At 35.6% G+C, this 20,671-nt stretch overlaps 1 protein-coding gene across 6 annotated transcripts in view; it reads left to right on the top strand.

Moving 5' to 3' along the window:
- Window positions 1–20,671, top strand: part of DNAH7 (dynein axonemal heavy chain 7) — a 234,954-nt gene that overhangs the window by 133,048 nt on the left and 81,235 nt on the right. For all 6 annotated transcript variants that reach the window (XM_073218408.1, XM_073218412.1, XM_073218409.1 and 3 more), the window contains 8 exons: window positions 129–284; window positions 2,730–2,898; window positions 5,187–5,313; window positions 6,526–6,745; window positions 11,113–11,985; window positions 13,972–14,201; window positions 17,171–17,501; window positions 19,842–20,188. In XM_073218408.1, the coding sequence (XP_073074509.1) occupies window positions 129–284; window positions 2,730–2,898; window positions 5,187–5,313; window positions 6,526–6,745; window positions 11,113–11,985; window positions 13,972–14,201; window positions 17,171–17,501; window positions 19,842–20,188 (2,453 nt within the window). The remainder of the gene's footprint in view (window positions 1–128; window positions 285–2,729; window positions 2,899–5,186; window positions 5,314–6,525; window positions 6,746–11,112; window positions 11,986–13,971; window positions 14,202–17,170; window positions 17,502–19,841; window positions 20,189–20,671) is intronic.

Here is a 20,671-nt window from a genome sequence, read left to right as displayed (position 1 = left end):
ATAGCTATTTGCATTGTTATAGGACTCTAAGGTAAATGTGAGTGTTGTCAGCTATGATGCTTAGTATTTATTTTGAAATGTCAAAACATAATTCCAACAATATCTCATTTTTAAATTTATGTTATCAGAATTTTCTTTTAAGTCAACTCAATAAGGAAATCTACAAGCCTCTGCTAATCAACTTCTCAGCACAAACTACAGCAGCTCAAACTCAGAATATTATCATGTCAAAATTGGACAAAAGAAGAAAAGGAGTTTTTGGTCCTCCTTTGGGCAAGAGAATGGTAATTGTTCTCTGTTTCTATCCATGTGGCACTGGTCCCATTCATGTGCACTGCTACAATTAGAACAAGGAAGCCAGGAATATTGGAGCTTGATATCTTATTTTTATTTTTTAATTTTGGTATCATTAATCTACAATTACATAAGGGACATTATATTTACTAGACTCCCCCCATCACCAAGTCCCCCCGACATACCCCATTACAGTCACTGTTCATCAGCGTAGTTAAGACGCTATAGAATCACTACTTGTCTTCCCTGTGTTATACAGCCCTCCCCGTGCCCCCACTACATTATGTCTGCTAATAGTAATGCCCCCTTTTTTATTTAACCCTTATCCCTCCCTTCCCACCCACCCTCCCCAGTCCCTTTCCCTTTGGTAACTGTTAGTCCATTCTTGGGTTCTCTGAGTCTGCTGCTGTTTTGTTCCTTCCGTTTTTCTTTGTTCTTATACTCCACATATGAGTGAAATCATTTGATACTTCTCTTTCTCTGCCTGCCTTATTTCACTGAGCATAATACCCTCTAGCTCCATCCATGTTGTTGCAAATGGTAGGATCTGTTTTCTTCTTATGGCTGAATAATATTCCATTGTGTATATGTACCACATCTTCTTTATCCATTCATCTACTGATGGACACTTAGGTTGCTTCCATTTCTTAGCTATTGTAAATAGTGCTGCGATAAACATAGGGGTGCATATGTCTTTTTCAAACTGGGCTGCTGCATTCTTAGGGTAAATTCCTAGGAGTGGAATTCCTAGGTTAAATGGTATTTCTATTTTGAGCATTTTGAGAAACCTCCATACTGTTTTCCACAATGGTTGAACTAATTTACATTCCCACCAGCAATGTAGGAGGGTTCCCCTTTCTCCACAACCTTGCCAACATTTGTTGTTGTTTGTCTTTTGGATGGTGGCCATCCTAACTGGTGTGAGGTGATACCTCATTGTGGTTTTAATTTGCATTTCTCTGATGATTAGCGATGTGGAACATCTTTTCATGTATCTGTTGGCTATCTGAATTTCTTTGGAGAAGTGTCTGTTCAGATCCTGTGCCCATTTTTTAATTGGATTATTTGCTTTTTGTTTGTTGAGGTGTATGAGCTCTTTATATATTTTGGATGTCAACCTTTTACCGGATCTGTCATTTATGAATATATTGTCCCATACTGTAGGATGCCTTTTTGTTCTGCTGATGGTGTCCTTTGCTGTACAGAAGCTTTTCAGTTTGATAAGTCCCACTTGTCCATTTTTGCTTTTGTTTTCCTTGCATGGGGAGATATGTTCATGAAGAAGTTGCTCATGTTTATGCCCAAGAGATTTTTGCCTGTGTTTTTTTCCAAGAGTTTTATGGTTTCATGGCTTACATTCAGGTCTTTGATCAATTTCAAATTTACTTTTGTGTATGGGGTTAGACAATGATCCAGTTTCATTCACTTACATGTAGCTGTCCAGTTTTGCCAGTGCCAGCTGTTGAAGAGGCTGTCATTTCCCCATTGTATATCCATGGCTCCTTTATCATATATTAATTGACCACATATGTTTGGGTTAATATCTGGACTCTCTATTCTGTTCCACTGGTCTATGGGTCTGTTCTTGTGCCAGTACCAAATTGTCTTGATTACTGTGGCTCTGTAGTAGAGCTTGAAGTTATGAAGTTATGAAGCGAGATCCCCCTGCTTTTTTCTTCCTTCTCAGTATGGTTTGGCTATTCGGAGTCTTTTGTGGTTCCATATAAATTTTAGAACTATTTTTTCCAGTTTGTTGAAGAATACTGTTGATATTTTGATAGGAATTACATTGAATCTGTAGATTGCTTTAGGTTGATATCTTTTTGTACAGTTTTTTCCATCATAAATTTGTATTAAGAAGTTTTCCTGAAAGTGCGTTCATATTAGTATGTACCTTAGACAACTTGACATTAAAAGCAAGCAGTTGCCCTTTGAATTAAAAGTGGAATATTCATCTGGGAGATTATCTACCTTCCTAGTTCTCTCATTAACATTTTTGCTCATCAGAACCATTGCTGCTTGGTCTTTCATGCCTTTAAACAACCCAGCTATCAATTGATTTATCTATGTTCCTCTGCCAAGGACACCTTTCTGAACCTCACACTCACCACTCAGAGGTTATCATCACTGTAAATCTGCACACTTTTCTCATTTATTTTAATGTACTGAAGTTGTACAAAGGAAAAAAGAGAAAGTATATTGAGAAACAAACTGTATGAGAAGATGAATAAGTCCTAGACTCTTAACCTAAAATGTTTAGTTATGAGACTGTCTCCCCATTCCACAGAAGCATGGATGTTAGGGGACATCATTCTTGATTTGAAGAGATCATCACTTCTCTACAAGATAATGTCTTTGCCTCAACATTGTTTTCACAATAGAACACTATATTAAGTGTTAGTATTTTCTAATACCTCTTTTCCCTTTATTTTCAGGTTGTCTTTGTAGATGATGTCAATATGCCTGCTCGAGAGATGTATGGGGCTCAGCCCCCCATCGAGTTACTTAGACAGTGGCTAGATCACTGGAATTGGTATGACCTGAAAGATTGTTCTATGATTAAACTAGTGGACGTTCAAATCATGTGTGCAATGGGACCTCCAGGTACATCTTCTGAGTTTGTGATTACTAAGATTGAAAATCACTCTGCCTTTATCTAAAAAGCTAGAGAAAGAAAGAAATTCAACTGAGTTTGAGTTACCATGCTTTGCGTATATGTTTTCTCTGCATGTACATTGTGACCTAAGGGAGTGAGCCACAGTCGTTGAAACTGTAAAGTGGGTTGCCTTGCTTGGGGTCCTTTTTCTCTCACCTCCTAGGCCTTTGTTCTCCATTTCTAGTCCTTGCATTCTGAGAATGCCCCAGCTCATTTCCCTCTGTTTCATTCCTTAATGTTTCAACTACATGGAATGTCCCTGCATCAGAGATTATCTTTCCTCCACTCCAGTCAAGTCCCAGTCTCGTGAGTCTCTATTTAGGCAGGCTGTTGAGAGGAAATTAAGTAGGAAATAGCCAGAAGAACTAACTCTTAAAGAACCTTTACATTTTCTAAGAGGAATTTATAAACTCAAAGGAATCTCTGTGCAGGAGAAATTTTTTATACTGGGGTATATCCCAAATGGCTTGATTCAACTACAGCTTTTCTTCCTGCTATTCGATTTTTTAAAAAATTTTCTTGATAGATAATTTCTTCAGGGACTCCATCCAATATTTGCTTAACCCCTTGACCTTATCTGACCCTTAAGGCAGAGTTCACACTGAGGCAGTAATTGCTCTCAGCACACGTCCTGGGCCACTTCAGTTCTACTTTGCCTCTACCCCACCACCCAAGCCTATTGTTGGTGTTCTCTGCCCACTTTTCCCTGCCTCCTCAGAGACTGGACAGAGGAGTAGGCTGAATCCCTGGGGTATCTTTTCCTCTTGGACCCCATTTCTAAAAGTGCTGGGAGGAATGTTTGAAGACAGAACTGGGAGATAGGATCTCTCACCTTTCCTTCTGCAACCCTCTCACCATCTCATTAAACTTGCCCAGGTATATCAGTGTTCATTATATGTTTCTAACTACATAGCTATACATAGCTGTTTTGATCTATAGACTACTAGTTTTATGCTTTCACATATTACTCATATTTTCAGAATCAGCACTGTATAATTCAGTGATAAAAACAAAATACAGATTTACCTAGTTTTAAATAAACATAAAACATGGATTTCACTTATATGTGGAATCTAAAGCAAAACAAAAAAAAATGAAAAAGACCCATAAATATTGAAAACAGACTATTGGTAATCACAGGGAAGGTTTTGGGTGGTGGGGTGGTGAGATAGGTGAAGGGAACAAAAAGGTACAAACTTCAAATTATATAATAAATTTGTTAGAGGAATGGAAGTACAACATAGAAAATATAACCAATAATATTGTAATATCTTGGTATGGTAACTGTACACTAGGTGAGCATTTAGTAATGTATATAATTATATCTGTGGAACATTTGAAAACAATGAAATTTTGTTTATCAACCATATTCCAATAAAATGTTTAATAAGTGAACCTATATGAGAATATTAGAGATATTTGTACTTTTAAAATCACTTCTTTACAAAAGATTTCATAATAAAACACCTTTGTAAAGCAAATGAAATTTGTCTATATATTTTTAAATTATAATATCAATTTTGTAAAATGATGTGTTACCTTCCAATTCAGAATTAAATCTTCATATTTGAAAATGTGATTATTATTGTATTAAAGTGATTTAATCCCCAAATTTTGAAAAATGCAAGCAGCCAGTGAAGGGGCCACATAAACCAAATAGACTAGTCTTAGGGAAATTCATTTCAAGATGTGGGGGAAAATTAGGCCATATGCCAAGGTTATGCTGAATTTCATCCATATGGGAAGGACCCTGAAGTTTGATCAGTCAGGCTCACCAGGGTTTCTTCCTTTCTTTCTTTCTAAAGTAAGAAATATTGTAATATTGTATATTATATTAATATATATAATTAAAATATTGTATATTATATTAATATTGTATAATATTGTATCTTAATATTGTAATGAGGACATGTAGCATTTACTGCTTTGGACTATGAGTCATGAAGAAGGTGGCCACTGGCTTTCTCTGTCTGGTCTGTTTCCTTTAGTAAATAGACCTGACCCAAGATTATGTCTAATTAGTTGAACTCAATCAGATAATTCAACTTGGAAAATAACACCTTGAGTTTGAGGGGAAAACTGTTTTGAAGTCAGGGTTACCCAAATATTTGATTACTCTTAACTTCTCAGCATGCTGTGAACTTGTCCATTTTTCAAGTTGTTTTATGATGCAAAATATTGGGAAAATAGTATACACTAGTAACATTGTTAAGAGTTATTCTTTTTCAATATTTAGGTGGTGGTCGAAATCCAGTAACTCCTCGATACATGCGACATTTCAATATTATAACAATTAATGAGTTTAGTGATAAATCCATGTTTACAATCTTCTCTAGAATCTTAACCTGGCATTTAAAAATCTGGTAAGTGAAGTAAGGTGTGTTTGTTTTTTCATTAAGGGGTATAAAATCTTTTGGAAACATATACATGAGCAGTGCTTCTTAAACTTTTTCATGAAAGCCTCCCTAGACAAGGAAAAGATAACAGGTAACCTTGCTCCCCTCTGCAGCTCCCACCTCCAGTCATGGGGAGTTAACACAAAGGGGCCAGCATATCTTTCTCTTTTTCTTTTTTATTTGAAGTTTTTGGATGTTAGCCCAAAAAACTATGCAATGTTTGCATTCTGTTGTTTAATACGTCCATGACGGGATTATCAGTATTTTGAATTTTCACCACAAGTAGTACAGTTAATGCTGGACAGATATGCCAGGTGTATCCTTTGACCTTGATATCCTGCACTAGAACTCTTGAGTTCCTTAGGGGTGTCCATGTCCAGGTTTGAGTGTAGCATTGGAGCGCGTACCCTGGGGAAATGTTTCTCCCTAGCTCTGGACACTCAGCGCTTCTCCACAAGATTTGCAGAAGTCAGGGCACCAAGAGAACCAGGGCAGTGCAAGTTTTGCCTCCCTAGTGTCCATCCTCAGGAAATTGTCATTCCTTCCCTGTCCGTTGAGGACAGAGAAGGACAGCTGGCTCCTTGCTGAGCCACGGTAAAGACAGCAGGTTTTACCAAATGGATACTCTTCCACCATGTGCTTTCTACCCTAATTATGCTCTTGGCCCATTTTTTTGAGGCAGTCTTTATTTCACTTTCTCTCTTTTCTTTTTTTCACTCTCCTTTTTCTTTTTCTTGTTTTCTTATTTTTTCTGTATTTTCATTTTCTTCCTTCCCATTCTGAAAACAGCCATCTTACAAATGCTCTTCTGAGATTCTCTCTATATGCAATTGAGAATGGGAGAGAAAGAGGCCAGGACACATTTGTCTAGTGGGTGCTGGATTTAGATGACAAAATCTGGGTTGCTTGGCTGGCTCACTTACTTAAAGTTTTAAGTCTATTAATTGGTTCTGCTCATTAATGGAGTTACTTTGAACATAAAATAAAATAATGAATGCAAAATAGCTTTAAAAGAAGTAAAAATTCTATTTATAGCAAGAAATGGTAATTTTGAAAACTAAATTGATCTAATCATTTTAGAATAAAAATTTTATGCTAGTTGTGCTGTCACTTACGTATTATTATAATTCTGTATTTGCTAACATTTTTATTTCCTTTTATTTAAAAAATTTTTTTAAGTTATAAATTTCCAGATGATTTTCTAGATCTGACCACACAGATCGTTAATGGTACAATGACTTTGTATAAAGAAGCAATGAAGAATCTCTTGCCTACGCCAGCTAAATCACACTACTTGTTCAACCTCCGTGATTTCTCTCGGGTCATTCAGGGTGTGTGTTTGTCAAGACCTGAAACAGCAGAAACCAAAGAAGCGATTAAACGTCTTTGGGTTCATGAGGTAAATTTCTGTGTTACTGAAATATGATTATGCAAGAATCAAAGATTTTACCATCCCAGGACCTGAGAAATTCAGTTTGCATTGATGAAATGCATTAAGCTATTTGGCAATATGAAGGCCAATGGTCCAGATAATTTTTTAAAGTATTTAACACTAGTAAATTTTTTGATGTTTAAAATCCTTTATCTCTTATTTTTAGGAATGTCTGCTGATTTATAGGATACTTCGAAGTAGGTATCACTTTAGGTCAGTCTCTGTTAAGTGACTTAATCCTCTTAGTTTGGCTTCAAATACTTTTGAGATGAACACTTTTTAAGGAGCTAGTTTTATAAGAAGTGACTATTTATTTATATTACTTGTATTACTAGGTGCCAAAAGATCTTCAAAGCAAACCAAGTTTGAAAGCATAGAAACTGCATAAAAATATATGTTAAGTTCTCTTTGGAAGCTGTATGTGGAACTTGAAGTTTACCTGTAAAACTTTATAGGAGGGAGAGAATACAGAAATTAAAACATCAAAAATAATAGTTCAATATTTTAAAAATAGGCAAAGAATATGGGAAAGTGGGAGGAAAAATGTTCTTCCATTTTTAATATGTAAGTAATACAGTTCTTTTGATTTTAATAGTGTAGTTATATAGGAAATGAGAATGTGCTGCTGTTAAAACTATGTGCCACAAAGACCTAAGTTTCAAAAGGGCTTTTAAAAATTCTGTTTCTTTAGGCTTTTCGACCTATAATTTGAACTCCTAAATCTTTATGCATTCAAATATATGTCCAACTAAATGTCCACTCCATCTGGAAATTTTGGCCCCAGCAAGGTCTCTAAATCTAATTCTTTGGAAAGTATGATCTGTAGATTCTTATTCTCCACTGTAGGCCATTTAGTTGCTTGAGTGGAGTCCCTATTCTTGGACATGGACACAGGCTCTAAGTTGGGTAGACCACATGGGTAACAGAAATATGCGGAAAGCTGGAGAGGGGGAGATGCAAGAGGGAGGAATGCAGTGACATCACTGGAGGAGCCTTTTCATTGCATTGCCTAAGGCACCTTCTGTCAAGGGCCCAGTCTTACCCTAGAAGCATCTAGTGTCCTCCAACTCAGGAACTTTGCCCTGGATATTCCTCTGCCTGGAATGCTCTTCCCCTCCATTATCCACAAGTCTTGCCCACTTAGCTCCTTAAGATCTCTGGTCAAATATCCCCTCACCATAGAGCTCTCTGTGGACCATCTCTACCCCTATAGCTCTTGATCCTTTATCTTGCTTCATTTTTCATAACATTGAAGGTCATATGACACAGTCTAAATTTTTGCTTACTTACTATGTCTACTATAATAGAAGTTTTATGCGGGCAGCACTCAATAAATATTGTTGAATTAGTGCATAAAGGGAGGAAGCAAAGAGCCTTTCTATAATGTAATATGCTTTGTCACTTGGGATGATATAGATAGATAGATTAGATAGATAGATAGATAGATAGATAGATAGATAGATAGATAGATAGATAGATAGATAGATAGATAGATAGATCAATACTATACTGTCTTGACTGTCAAGTTATTGAGTTTTGACAATGGTTGTTAAGCTTTTTGAGTATTTAGTGAAGTGCATAATATAAATTTTTGTGACTGTTTCATGTTCATATATCATAATGAATGTATGTCCTCACCTCAGAACCTTGCAGTAGCACCTTACTTTCCTGGGAAGAATTTAGAATAAAAGTTCAGGGGGCCCAAAAGACATCATATGTGTATACCTCTTCCCTAGTTCCCCCCAGGCTGCCTTCTGCTCTCACCCTCATCAATCCTTCAACACAGGCCTCCTGGCTGTTTTTTCTGCCTGGAATGTTCCTCCCCCCAGATACTGGTCCTCTGGCCTTGCTTCCTACTGCTTTTGATCAAATCTCTCATCAATGAGGCCCACACTGGCCACCCTATTGAAGCTATAACTCACAATCCACTAGCAGTTCCAGCCTTTCCTGACTTGCTCAGTTTTTCTTCTTTCCAAAGTATTTCCACAGCATTTATCAACTTCCTGCCATTTAACTTTATTGTCCATCTCCCTCATATAGGATGCAAGCTCCATGCAAATAGAGATTTTTTTTTCTCACTGAGTTATCCACAGGGCTGAGAACAGTGCTAGGCACATTGTTTTCAATGGTTCAAAAAAGTATGAAGTGATTATACTCAACACTATAATTTGTGCTGTATGTTTACTCCAAATTTCCTTAGGCTCTAATATATATTAGATGCTAGGCATCTTTTTATTTTCCAGATACTTTTACCAAGCTAGAAGAACTAATATAATTTCACTAAATGTTTTCAAGGTGTAAAAGTGGCTTACTATCTCACATTCTCTTTGGCTTCTCCAGGACTCTTATAAATTAGTGTGCATAATATTTGGTTTGCTTGCTAAATATAGATATTCTACACAAGCAACCCAAGCAAAAGACAGATAATGACAATTGTTGATGAAGATGGTGGAGGAATTACAACACTCATATATCGCTTTGGGACTGTAATATGGAATAGCCACTTTGGAAAACAATTTAGCAATTTCTCAAAATGTTAAACACAGAGTTACCATTGGACCCTGCAATTCCTAGCTATATACCCCAGAAAACTGAAAACATATGTCCACACAAACATACATATGAATGTATTAGCAGAATTATTCATAATAGTCAAAAAGTGCAAACATTCAAATACAAAATAAGTGTACTAGAAATTACCTCCTTTGCAATGATTTAGAATTATAATAGAAAATTTTACATGTCAACTTTTAAAAATGTAAGGAATGGCAGTAGAATAATAGTCTTCTGTTAGGGATGGAGGAGAGTGGGTATCAATAGAAGTGAAAATGGGGGAACCTGCTAAGGTGCTGGAAATGTTCCGTATCTTGATCTTGGTTACATGGGTGTATAAATGTGTGAAAATTCTTGGAGCTGTACACTTAAGATTTTTTTACTTTATGTAAGGAAACAAAAAAAGGAAAAACATGAAAGGATATATCAGGTACCATTCTCTAAGTTTTTAAGTCAACAGGTACAGAGTGGGGCCCTGGAGTCTACCTTTTAGCAAGTAGCGCAGATAATTCCATGCAGGTACCTTGACAATATTGAAAAACACTTGCCTTAGGTTCTTGCCAGCTAGATAACAACATACTTGATTCATGCATAGGCCCTGATGCCTGGTATATGAGGTTGGCTCAATCTAATTCCCTTCTCCCACAGGAAAATTGTACAAGGTCTTCAGTACATCAGTTCAAGGACATGACTATTGACATATGTTGGAAAACTAGATTATCCTATAGAGAAATAGCTTTTGAACTGGGTGGAGTAGAGGGGAGACTTCAATCATACCATTTGCCTGTGCAGCCAGCAGTGCTAGAAAGGGGATGACACTGTTATGTCATCAGCTTGACAACAGTGAAAACACTGAAATCATTGCGCTCAAACACCATTAGGCTGATTCTAAGAGAGTTTGTAGTAATTGTCTGTGGTGTTTTCACATATGTTTTCATTTTATTTTTTGTCACACATCTGTGAGATTTGCAACGCAGGCATTACTACTACTATTTTGTAGGTGAATAAGCTGATGCAGACAAGTTTATGTCATTTCCCCAGAATGTCAGAAGTTTTGCTGACAAAAATATGCACTGCTTATATCATATGTGTATTGTTCTTCTAGTGCTGCCATAACAGAATACCACAGACTGTGTGGCCTAAGCAACATGTATTTATTTTCTCATTGTTCTGGCAGGAGTCTGAGATCAACATGCCAGCAGTACGGTTCTAGTGAGATTCTCTGGGTCTCCCTTCCAGAAGGCTGCCTTCTCACCGTGTCCTCACACTGCAAAACAAACATGCCTATCACCTAAGACATCCCCTCCATTTCTAGAAAATGAGCTTTTTATTAAAATATATATATATATATTGATTTGACAATGATTTTCAAAATGTTATCTGGCTTGAAAAAAGGAAAGATCATAGCAAGGGAGTTGGAAAACCCTGGATTCCAGTTCCCAAATCTACAGCTGGGTGACCAGCCAAGGAAGTCACTTACCTCAGCCCTTTTTTAAAATTTTCTAGTCCCCCATACTCTTTTCATCTCTATAATATGCTTTAGTCCCCCCAAAGCTCCTTTATTATTGATAACTGAAATAACTGCATATCATTTCAAATATATATGATCAAAATTAATATTTAAAATAAACTACTGTGAGTCAGTCTTGATTGTTTAGGTATGGTTTTAATAAAACCCACAGAAATTTCCTGAGAGTACTTTTTATATTGAAATTAGCACAGAAATAAAACAAAAAAATTGAAGGATCCATTCCTAAAGCTGCCTTTTAATTATTATGCAGGTCCTTAGGGTATATTATGATCGCCTTCTAGATAATGCAGACAGAAGTTGGCTTATCAAGTACATTCAAGAAATTTTGAGACAATATATGGAAGAAGATTTTCATGGGCTTTTTCAAGGTTTGGATTTTGATAATGATGGAGTGGTGGAAGAAGATGACTTACGCAGCCTAATGTTCTGTGATTTCCATGATCCCAAGAGGGAGGATACCAACTACAGAGAAGTCGCAAGTGTAGATAATCTTCGGGTGATAGTAGAAGCTCATTTAGAAGAATACAACAATATGAGCAAAAAAACTATGAACCTTGTCTTATTTCGATTTGCCATAGAACACATTAGCAGAATTTCCAGGATCCTGAAGCAGCCTCGCAGCCACGCTCTCCTGGTTGGTGTTGGAGGGAGTGGAAGGCAGTCTGTCACCAGATTAGCTGCCCACATGGCTGATTATGCAGTTTTCCAGGTTGAAATCTCCAAAGGCTATGGCACCTCTGAGTGGCATGAAGATCTAAAGGTTATCTTAAGGAAGTGTGCCGAGGGTGACATGCAGGGTGTCTTCCTGTTTACAGATACTCAGATTAAAAGGGAGTCATTTCTGGAAGATGTGAACAATCTGCTAAATGCTGGGGAGATCCCAAATCTCTTTGAATTAGATGAGAAGCAGGAGATATGCGATAAGATGCGTCAGTTAGATCGCCAACGGGATAAAACCAAACAAACAGATGGAAGCCCCATAGCTCTTTTCAACATGTTTATTGATCGCTGCCGCAACCAACTGCATGTTGTCCTCGCCATGAGTCCCATTGGAGATACATTTCGGATTCGTCTTAGAAAGTTCCCTGCTCTTGTCAACTGCTGTACCATTGACTGGTTTCAGGTATTGACATGTAAACTTTAGATAGACTTCTAGAAATGTTGAATCTTCATCATCATCATCATGACTTATTTTATAGACTTCCCCCAAAATGTACTTTAGTAGAATTTTCTGATTAACAGTAGTGTATTTTATGAAATGATAATTGAAGGAATTATCATACTAGAAAAGCATTTTAGACTAATGTATACAGTCATTAACCTTAATGAATTATAGAAAGTTTTAGTGTAAAGTTTAATATCAGTCAGGGTTCTGACAGGAAACAGAGCAAGCACACTGGAAGGCTTTACTATGGAACGTTGAATGAAAGGAATGTTAATGGAGGTGTAGACAGGATTAAAAGAACTGAGAAGGGATGGTGGAACTATCAGTATGTGGTAGAACATAGCAGGACGTTGTTACTATAGCTCGATATAAAAAGGTATAAGGAGGAAAGAGTGTTACTGTAGTTTGGAGTTGTGGAAGTAGGAGTGCCTGAGAGGAACAGGAACCCAGGACCTAGAACTCATCTCCTGCTAGAAAGAAAGGGAGGGTATACAAACCCTTACCTTTCTCTTTTCCCACCCTCCAATCTCTTTCAATTAGCCAAAGTGATGTTTTGTAGTGAACTTCAGCATCAGGAAGCACAGAACAGGGTGTGAGGTAGGAAATCTGTGGACTGTGGCAGAGATCCTGTAAGTGAGATCTAACACGTAAGCATTCTGATTTTGGAAAATTCATATAGTCCTCCTGTTCCTCCATTTCCTGTTAAAATCAAGCATTCCATGCAAGTCATACTTATTGAACCCTTTGTAACAAGTGTTATTCTGAAAGCTGGAAATGAAGAAGAAAATGAAATAGGCAAGGCTTCTCCTTTCTTTGACTTTCCTTTATACAAACAAATTAGCAAAAATAAATCTATCATGTACAGCAGCACATAGTGAGTAAAAGGTTTTCTGAATAGGTAGCCTTTAAGAGGAAACAGAAAAGACAAAAAGTGCCAGTACTGAGAGAATCTGGGCAGATAGAATGAACTGGGGAAGGTAAGTGGCTAAATACAAAGAATGAGAGGGTAAAAGAAAATCAGTGATGAGAGCAGAGTAACTGAGGGGGAATAGAGTTGAGGTCAGAAAGGTGGGAAGGGCCAGACCTGGTAGATATTTACAAGCTGGTTTGGGATTTTATTTTAAATATACTGGGAAGTCTTCATAGGATTATAAATTGGGGAGTGTGATACGAGCTGACTTACATTTTGAAAAGATCATTGTGGCATCTGTACAGAGCACACAAACAGGGAGAGAAGTTAGGACACTATTAAAATATTCCACAAAGATAATAGGGAGTTGGATTGAGATGGTTGTTGTAGAAACAGAGGATATTTCTATAAAATAAAGGGAGAGGATTTGGAAACTATTTTAGGGCTGGTGCCCATAGAACTTGCTTGTGGGGGATATAGGTTGAAGGAGAGAGGAGTCAGTGAAGATTCCTGTGTTTGATGTAAGCAAGTGGGTAGATGATAATGATGTTTACTAAGTCGGGGAAGACTGCAACTATTTTGAGGGTGATAAGAACAACATTTTGGACTTGGTAAGTTTAAGATGTCTATAAGAGAAATCAAAGAGTTAGTTGTTCATATAATTCTGGAGTTTAGGGGAAAATATAGTAATGTTTACTTCAGAGAACTATTGAAAGAATTAAATGAGGAATACCAGTGAATGCACACAGAAATGAACATTCTGTAAGTTTAGTTCCTTTCCTCTTCCTTGTCCCTGCAGTGCTCATGAACAATTTCTCTAGCCCTTGAACAAACCATGAAGATTTATTATTATGTGTACTAGCTGCTCTTGCCCTAAGCAAGAGAGTACCCGGATGGGGGGGAGCTCCTCATGAAAGTGTGTCCCACCCCATCCATTTCCCTCCATTTCTAACATCCATAAACTGTAAAAGACTGCAATAGTAATTTTTACTGATAACTTTAATCAAGTGCTAAAGCATTTATCTTAAATTTAGTCATGGCCTGAAGATGCACTGCAGGCAGTCGCCTCACGTTTCTTGGAAGAAATTGAAATGTCAGAGGAAATACGAGAAGGCTGTATTGACATGTGTAAGAGCTTCCACACTTCTACTGTAGATTTATCAACATCCTTCTATGTTGAACTTCAGAGATACAATTATGTGACTCCTACCTCTTATCTTGAATTAATCTCTACCTTCAAAGTGTTGTTGGAAAAGAAAAGAAGGTAAAGATGAAATTTCATATTTCAAAGTAGGCTATGGGGGCTTAAAAATATTTGTGTGTATATGACATGGATATGATAAAATAGATATTTATTTCATACATATACATATACTGTGGGTTTTGTAAATGTTTAAATGATTCACTCCACAGTCGTCTTTAGGGTAGGGAGCCGGTCTTACTCTTCTGTACAGATGTAGTGCATAGCACACTGTGAATGAATAATCATGTTGTTTGAAGGAATGAAAGTGTGCCACTCAGATCTGTGGTAAGGCCCCAGGACACTTTGACAATGATATTGAGTAAATATCACCTAAGAGTACTTTTTGTTTGATAAATAATTAGATAATAGATTAAATTTCCTCTTTAGGTAGCAAACAGCTGAAACCCAGAGATAGCCACTCAATATACCTTGTCAGCTTTCCTTCTTTAAATCAACTCCCATTTGATAACATCAACATACACTTCAGCAAGGCCATGTACTATAGAATGTGTCAGTGTGAATTTTGAGGGTGACTTTTACATGGAGAAAAATTTACTCAAATTTTTCTTTGGTTCTAAGAATTAATATATTATGAAATGTAAAAAACTTTAAGCTAGAAAGTTAGAAAGTTAGAAATTTTAGTGATCACCTTTAAGGTCATCTTCAACTAATGTTTGGTCACACTCAGAAAGTTAAATAAATTTTTTCATTGCATTTGTAATTTTTAATAGTTTTTATTTCCTTTTGGTGTCTGATTTAACAAATCAAACTTTCCTAGGTACTTACATAATTTATAAAATCTAGTAAGTTAAATTTATATAACTAAAAATTAATATAGTGACTCTTAAGTTCTTTTAAATGTTTGAATATTATTTATAAACTTAATGAGATTTTTAACTTAAAAACACAAACCTATTGCTCAGTAACACAATTTATACTGGACTACAAGGCTGATCTATTAATCTAGCAGGACAAATTCTTTTAAATATTAAAAATAATACTTAAAACACCCTAGATTCCTTGATACAAATTTTAATACTGTTTAGTTTTTGCATATTAACTATAGCTAATTCTAAATCTTCCTGTTGCTAACCCACTACCTCAGGTGTTTTGAAGCACCTTTTCTCTTATTGTCCAGAATGCTGCCCAGCTACTGGTAGGACCTTCCTCATCTGTATTTATAGTGAGTATTGTAATGCCCTCTGTGTAGCTAGGGTGTATTTCCTACTCACCATTGTCTATATACCATTGAATCATACCATTAGTATTTTTCCCATCTATCTAGTGAAACCTGCAACTCTTACCCCAGTCTATTACATGGATTGGATGAATTTTATCATGTCTTTGGCTGTCAAAATACTTATCTTCCATGAAGATCTTATGATCTTTAACTTAATGAAATCTTGCACTTTATTTCCTTCATATTTTCCCATCCAGGAGGATCAAAATTTTGGATATCATTTATGTTTCTGTTTGCATACCCACAATGTTTAAGGCCATTCTAACTGGAAGAACGATTATGAAAATAAGATATAAACTTACAGGAAGGTTGCAAAAATCATTTTCTGAGCATTTTTAGGTATTCTTATTTGCCTTTACAATTTTCCTCTCTTTAAAAAAAATTTTGCTTTACTTCAACTAGAATTCCCATCCTGTAGTTATTCTTCCCTTAATTGCAAAAGCCTTCAGATCATTTTATAGCCAGGCAGTACTAAACCTAGAAGCGAATGATCAGGTCTCCTTCCAGGAAACCAGTAGTTTAACTGGCAAAGGGTCACGTGGGAGGAACCACAATACTGGAACTGCTTCATGCTGGCAGGAGTGAGACCTTTCTTGTGCTTGCTCTGCAAGATTTCAACTGAAACCCAACTCACAGATAATGTTGTGTATCCAGTCCCTTGACTTTCCATTCCTGTCATCTAGTTTGCTAGAGGGAATCAACATGACAAAATGTAGCATGTCCTCACTTCTAAATGGTCCTTTTCCCCTGTGACAGTATCTTTGGCGTTCTCCTGGTTACCTGTTCCAGGTTAAGCCAGTTAAGCACTCACTCGAGTGTGCTTTTGCCTTTAGACAATTATACTGCCTCATTACCTACTCCGACCTACTTTCTGAAGCAGAGTTCTAAAATGTGTCATCTGTTACTTCAAACATTATGGTGTATCAAATATTTAAAGTGAAGCAAATTATAAAGTAAAAGAGTTTTCTCTACATTAAATGTATAATTATCTATAGAACATATATGAATACAGATAAAAAGTTAAAGTACATTAGAATAATATATCTCTAATCAGTTATTATTACCTTGTAATCATTTTGCACAAAAAGTATGTTGAGCTTCATTGTCTATTTTTATATCACTTTTGTCTTAATAAAAAATTTTTATTTCAAGATACTGAGTACATCTTAAAATCATTTGCCGCCTTTAGCAACATTCAAAATAATATATTTTCAGCACTGAAGTCTATTAAAAAGAAGTGATTATCAAAAGGCGGTAAGGAATAATATGGTTGCTGGAATAAACTTCCCAAAGTGACTAATTGTAGAGGTATACCATTCATTTTAATATATGAGGCTCCTTGCCTTATACCTAGTGTATAATAAATACAGCAACTTCTGAATTTCTGTTATATGCCCAGATATTGTGCAAAGTACTGGAAATACAAATGTGAACCAGACATACTATCTGCTCTTTGTTTTTATTAAGGTATTATTGATATACACTCTTACGAACGTTTCACATGAAAACACAATGTGGTTACTACAATCACCCATGTTACTGTGTCCACTATCTGCTCTTAATTGTACACAATCCAATGTTCTGAAGTTCTATTTTTTTTCCACAAATTGTTACTATATGCAAAAATCTTTCAGGTTACTCCTTTGGTTATACCTGGAAAAAAGCCTGAAAAGCTCAAGAACACTTAAATTTTCCTTGAAATAAGATATCAAACCTGACAAGTAACCTTGTTCTAACTGTTTGCTTTCAGTGAGGTAATGAAAATGAAGAAGAGGTATGAGGTGGGCTTGGATAAACTGGATTCTGCTGCGTCTCAAGTGGCCACAATGCAACTCGAGTTGGAAGCTCTACATCCTCAGTTAAAAGTTGCTAGCAAAGAGGTTGACGAAATGATGGTAATCATTGAGAGGGAGTCTGTAGAAGTTGCCAAGACCGAAAAGATAGTAAAAGCTGATGAAACTGTAGCAAATGAACAAGCTATGGCTTCTAAAGCCATCAAAGACGAATGTGACGCTGACCTGGCAGGGGCCCTACCGATATTAGAGTCAGCCCTTTCTGCCCTTGATACTCTCACTGCACAGGTAAGAGCACTGCCACACACTTGCTGGGAAGCATGTCATTGTAGCTCACTAGAGGACTTACCGTTGTGTGCTATAACCAGCCTGTGTTTCCAAATTAGTCTCTACCTTTAAAGCAACTGAAATAATTTTCAAATTGGCAAAAGGATTCCATAATTCACCTGAAAAAAAGAAATGCTTGTGCATGACTGAGATAATTTTGGAAAATAAGAAAACTGCCAAATGTTATAACCTATCATAAAGCAACTCTTATTTCAGGAACCTTTTCCTAACAACCTTGTGCTACAATAATGTACAGAAGAACAAGACCCAAGTATATATTTTGATTCTAAGGTGCATCTTTTTAATACTTACACACTTTTGTGACTGGGATGTGCCTTAAGGTAGATGTGATCATGTGAAATGTTTGTTAGTGGGTTTTTTAAGCCATACATAAGATAATTACACAATTTACGATGTTATATTTTATAATAGCATATTTTAGATTTGATGAAATGTGGTATTAGAAATTCAGATGTGAAAGGGGAACATTTCAAGAAAGATAAGGGTGAATTTTTTTAAATGAAGTGTTGGGATTCTTGGCCAAACTTTTAGGATGGGGTAGGAGAGTGTTAGATCCTTTCTTCACACTCTCCTCCAAAATAGATTTCAGAGTGATTGAAATTTAAATATAGTTGTAGATCATGTTTATAATCTTGGAAAAGACTAAGATTTCTTAGGTTTGAGAGAAATCAGAAAAAAGCTAAGCAATATTATTTGTAATATGTATGCTCTGAATACTCTTTTTTTTCATAATCAATAACTTTTTTAAGTTATAAATTTTAGTAACTAAAAACCAACACATTTTATTTGATATAAACACCATGGACAAAAGTATAGAGCACTGGGGGAAAATATTTGAATTACATGGCAAACGAAAGAAGAATATGCCTCTATGTAAAAAGCTCTTACAAATCAAGAAAAAAGGTAGTTGTAAGATAAGATAGTAAATAATTTAAAGAAACAATTTACAGAAGAAGAAATACAAATAGTCAATAAGTATGTGAAAGTATATTCTGCCTCACTTATATTTAAGGAAATGCAGAATGAAATAAGATTTCTCTTGCCTATCAGAATGCCTATCAGTGTTGTTAAGGGTGTATGTAGTAAAACAGGTACCTTTATATACTTTCTGGAAAACAATTTGTCAATATGTGTCAAAGCCTTAAAAATATAAGACATAAATTCCTTGATTCAACATGGCAATTATAATAGTAAAAAATAGAGAAAAAGCATAGATAGGGTATAAGAATTATGGTTTATGTTTATATGTCAGAAGATTGTCAGCTATTAAAAATGATACAGATGTTTACTAGCATGAAAGAATGTTCACTATATATTATTGAAATAGAATAGGTTTTAAGACATCATGTATGGTATGTACACTATGATTCCACTGGTTGAAATATAGCATATACACTGGTTTGTAGCATATACACATAGAAAAAGATATAGAAGAATATCAATGAAATTGATCACAGTAGTTAACTACATATTATGGGATTACAGGGAACCTTCATATGTATAACTTCTTTGTATTTTTCTAACGTTTGCATCTATTTCTTTTATAGTTTTGTTTGTTTGTTGCTTTTAGACCTAAGTGGGGCAAGAACAGGGCACATTGCTGAAATCCAGGTGAATAATGATGTTGCCATAGTATTTTAAAAAGATGTCCTTACTAAATATTAGCCACTTAATTTTTTTTTACAGATGTTCTTTGTAATTTCTTTTTTAATTGAAGTATAGTTGAAAAACAAAATGTTATATTAGTTTCAGATATACAATATAGTTACTCAGCAATTATAATACATTACAAAATACTCACCTTATATAAATGTAGTTACCATCTATCAAAAAGCAAAGTTATTGTAATATTACTGACTGTATTCTCCGTATTATACTTTTTATCCCCATGACAAATTTATCTTATAATTGGAAGTTTGCACCTCTTTATCTGTTGTCCCTATTTTGATCATCCCCCATATATGTTACTTTTATAGTTTTTAGGTACCAATGAAACTTAATTTGTAATAGCCAAATCTCTTTTATGTGTTTTTGAAGTGACTTCATGTCACAAGTAATCTCACATAGGGCATCTTCCCATTGTTTTATTTTGTTTTTAACTTTAACTTTGGGACCAACTTCTTAATATTTTTTGACACAGTTCTATCACTGTTACCATTTTTACCCAATGAATGGAGTCAGTTTCTATATCCTACAGCTTGGTTTGAAAATGGGAGCCATTACAAGTCATGCATAAACAAACAATTCTTTTTTTAATAATTTGCATGTTGTTGTTTCAAGGACATCACGGTGGTAAAATCCATGAAGAGTCCCCCTGCTGGAGTCAAGCTTGTTATGGAAGCTATATGTATCCTGAAAGGCATCAAAGCTGACAAAATCCCCGACCCCACAGGTTCAGGGAAAAAAATAGAGGATTTCTGGGGTCCAGCTAAGAGACTTCTTGGTGACATTCGATTTCTACAGTCACTTCATGAATATGACAAGGACAACATTCCTCCAGCTTATATGAATATCATAAGAAAAAATTATATTCCAAATCCAGATTTCATTCCAGAGAAGATTAGAAATGCGTCCACAGCAGCTGAAGGACTATGCAAATGGGTCATAGCAATGGATTCATATGATAAGTAAGTACTGACAGAAAAAAAGCTAATAGATATGTTTTATGTTCACGTTTGGTCATTTAGATAACGTAAAGCTTAAACGCTATGCAAGCGAGAGGCTTTTCAGAAAATCATGCCTTAAACATGCTATGTGTTTATGTATTTACTGAAGGCAAGACCATACCAATTAAATAGTGTGACACAAACTTTTTTGGACTCAAGAACTCTTTATACTCTTAAAAATTATTGAAGACTGACCCTAAAAACTTTATCTACCATATTAGAAATAAAAACAGAATTTCAAAAGTACTGATTAACTAAAGTGACAATAAAAAGATTATATGTTAACATAAATTATTTTATCTCTCTTAAAAACTACATTTTCCACAAAAAAAAATTGCGAGAAGAGTAGTGGTGTTTTATATTGTAGCAAATCTCTTTAATACTTGGCCAATAGAAGGCCAGCTAGATGCTCAAGTCCGCTTCTTCATTCAGTCTGTTGCAGTA

The sequence above is a fragment of the Manis javanica genome, chromosome 12, assembly GCF_040802235.1.
Source record: "Manis javanica isolate MJ-LG chromosome 12, MJ_LKY, whole genome shotgun sequence".
Taxonomy (NCBI): Eukaryota; Metazoa; Chordata; class Mammalia; order Pholidota; family Manidae; genus Manis; species Manis javanica.
The sequence above is the reverse complement of the archived record's forward strand: the minus strand, read 5'-3'. Positions and strand labels throughout refer to the sequence as shown.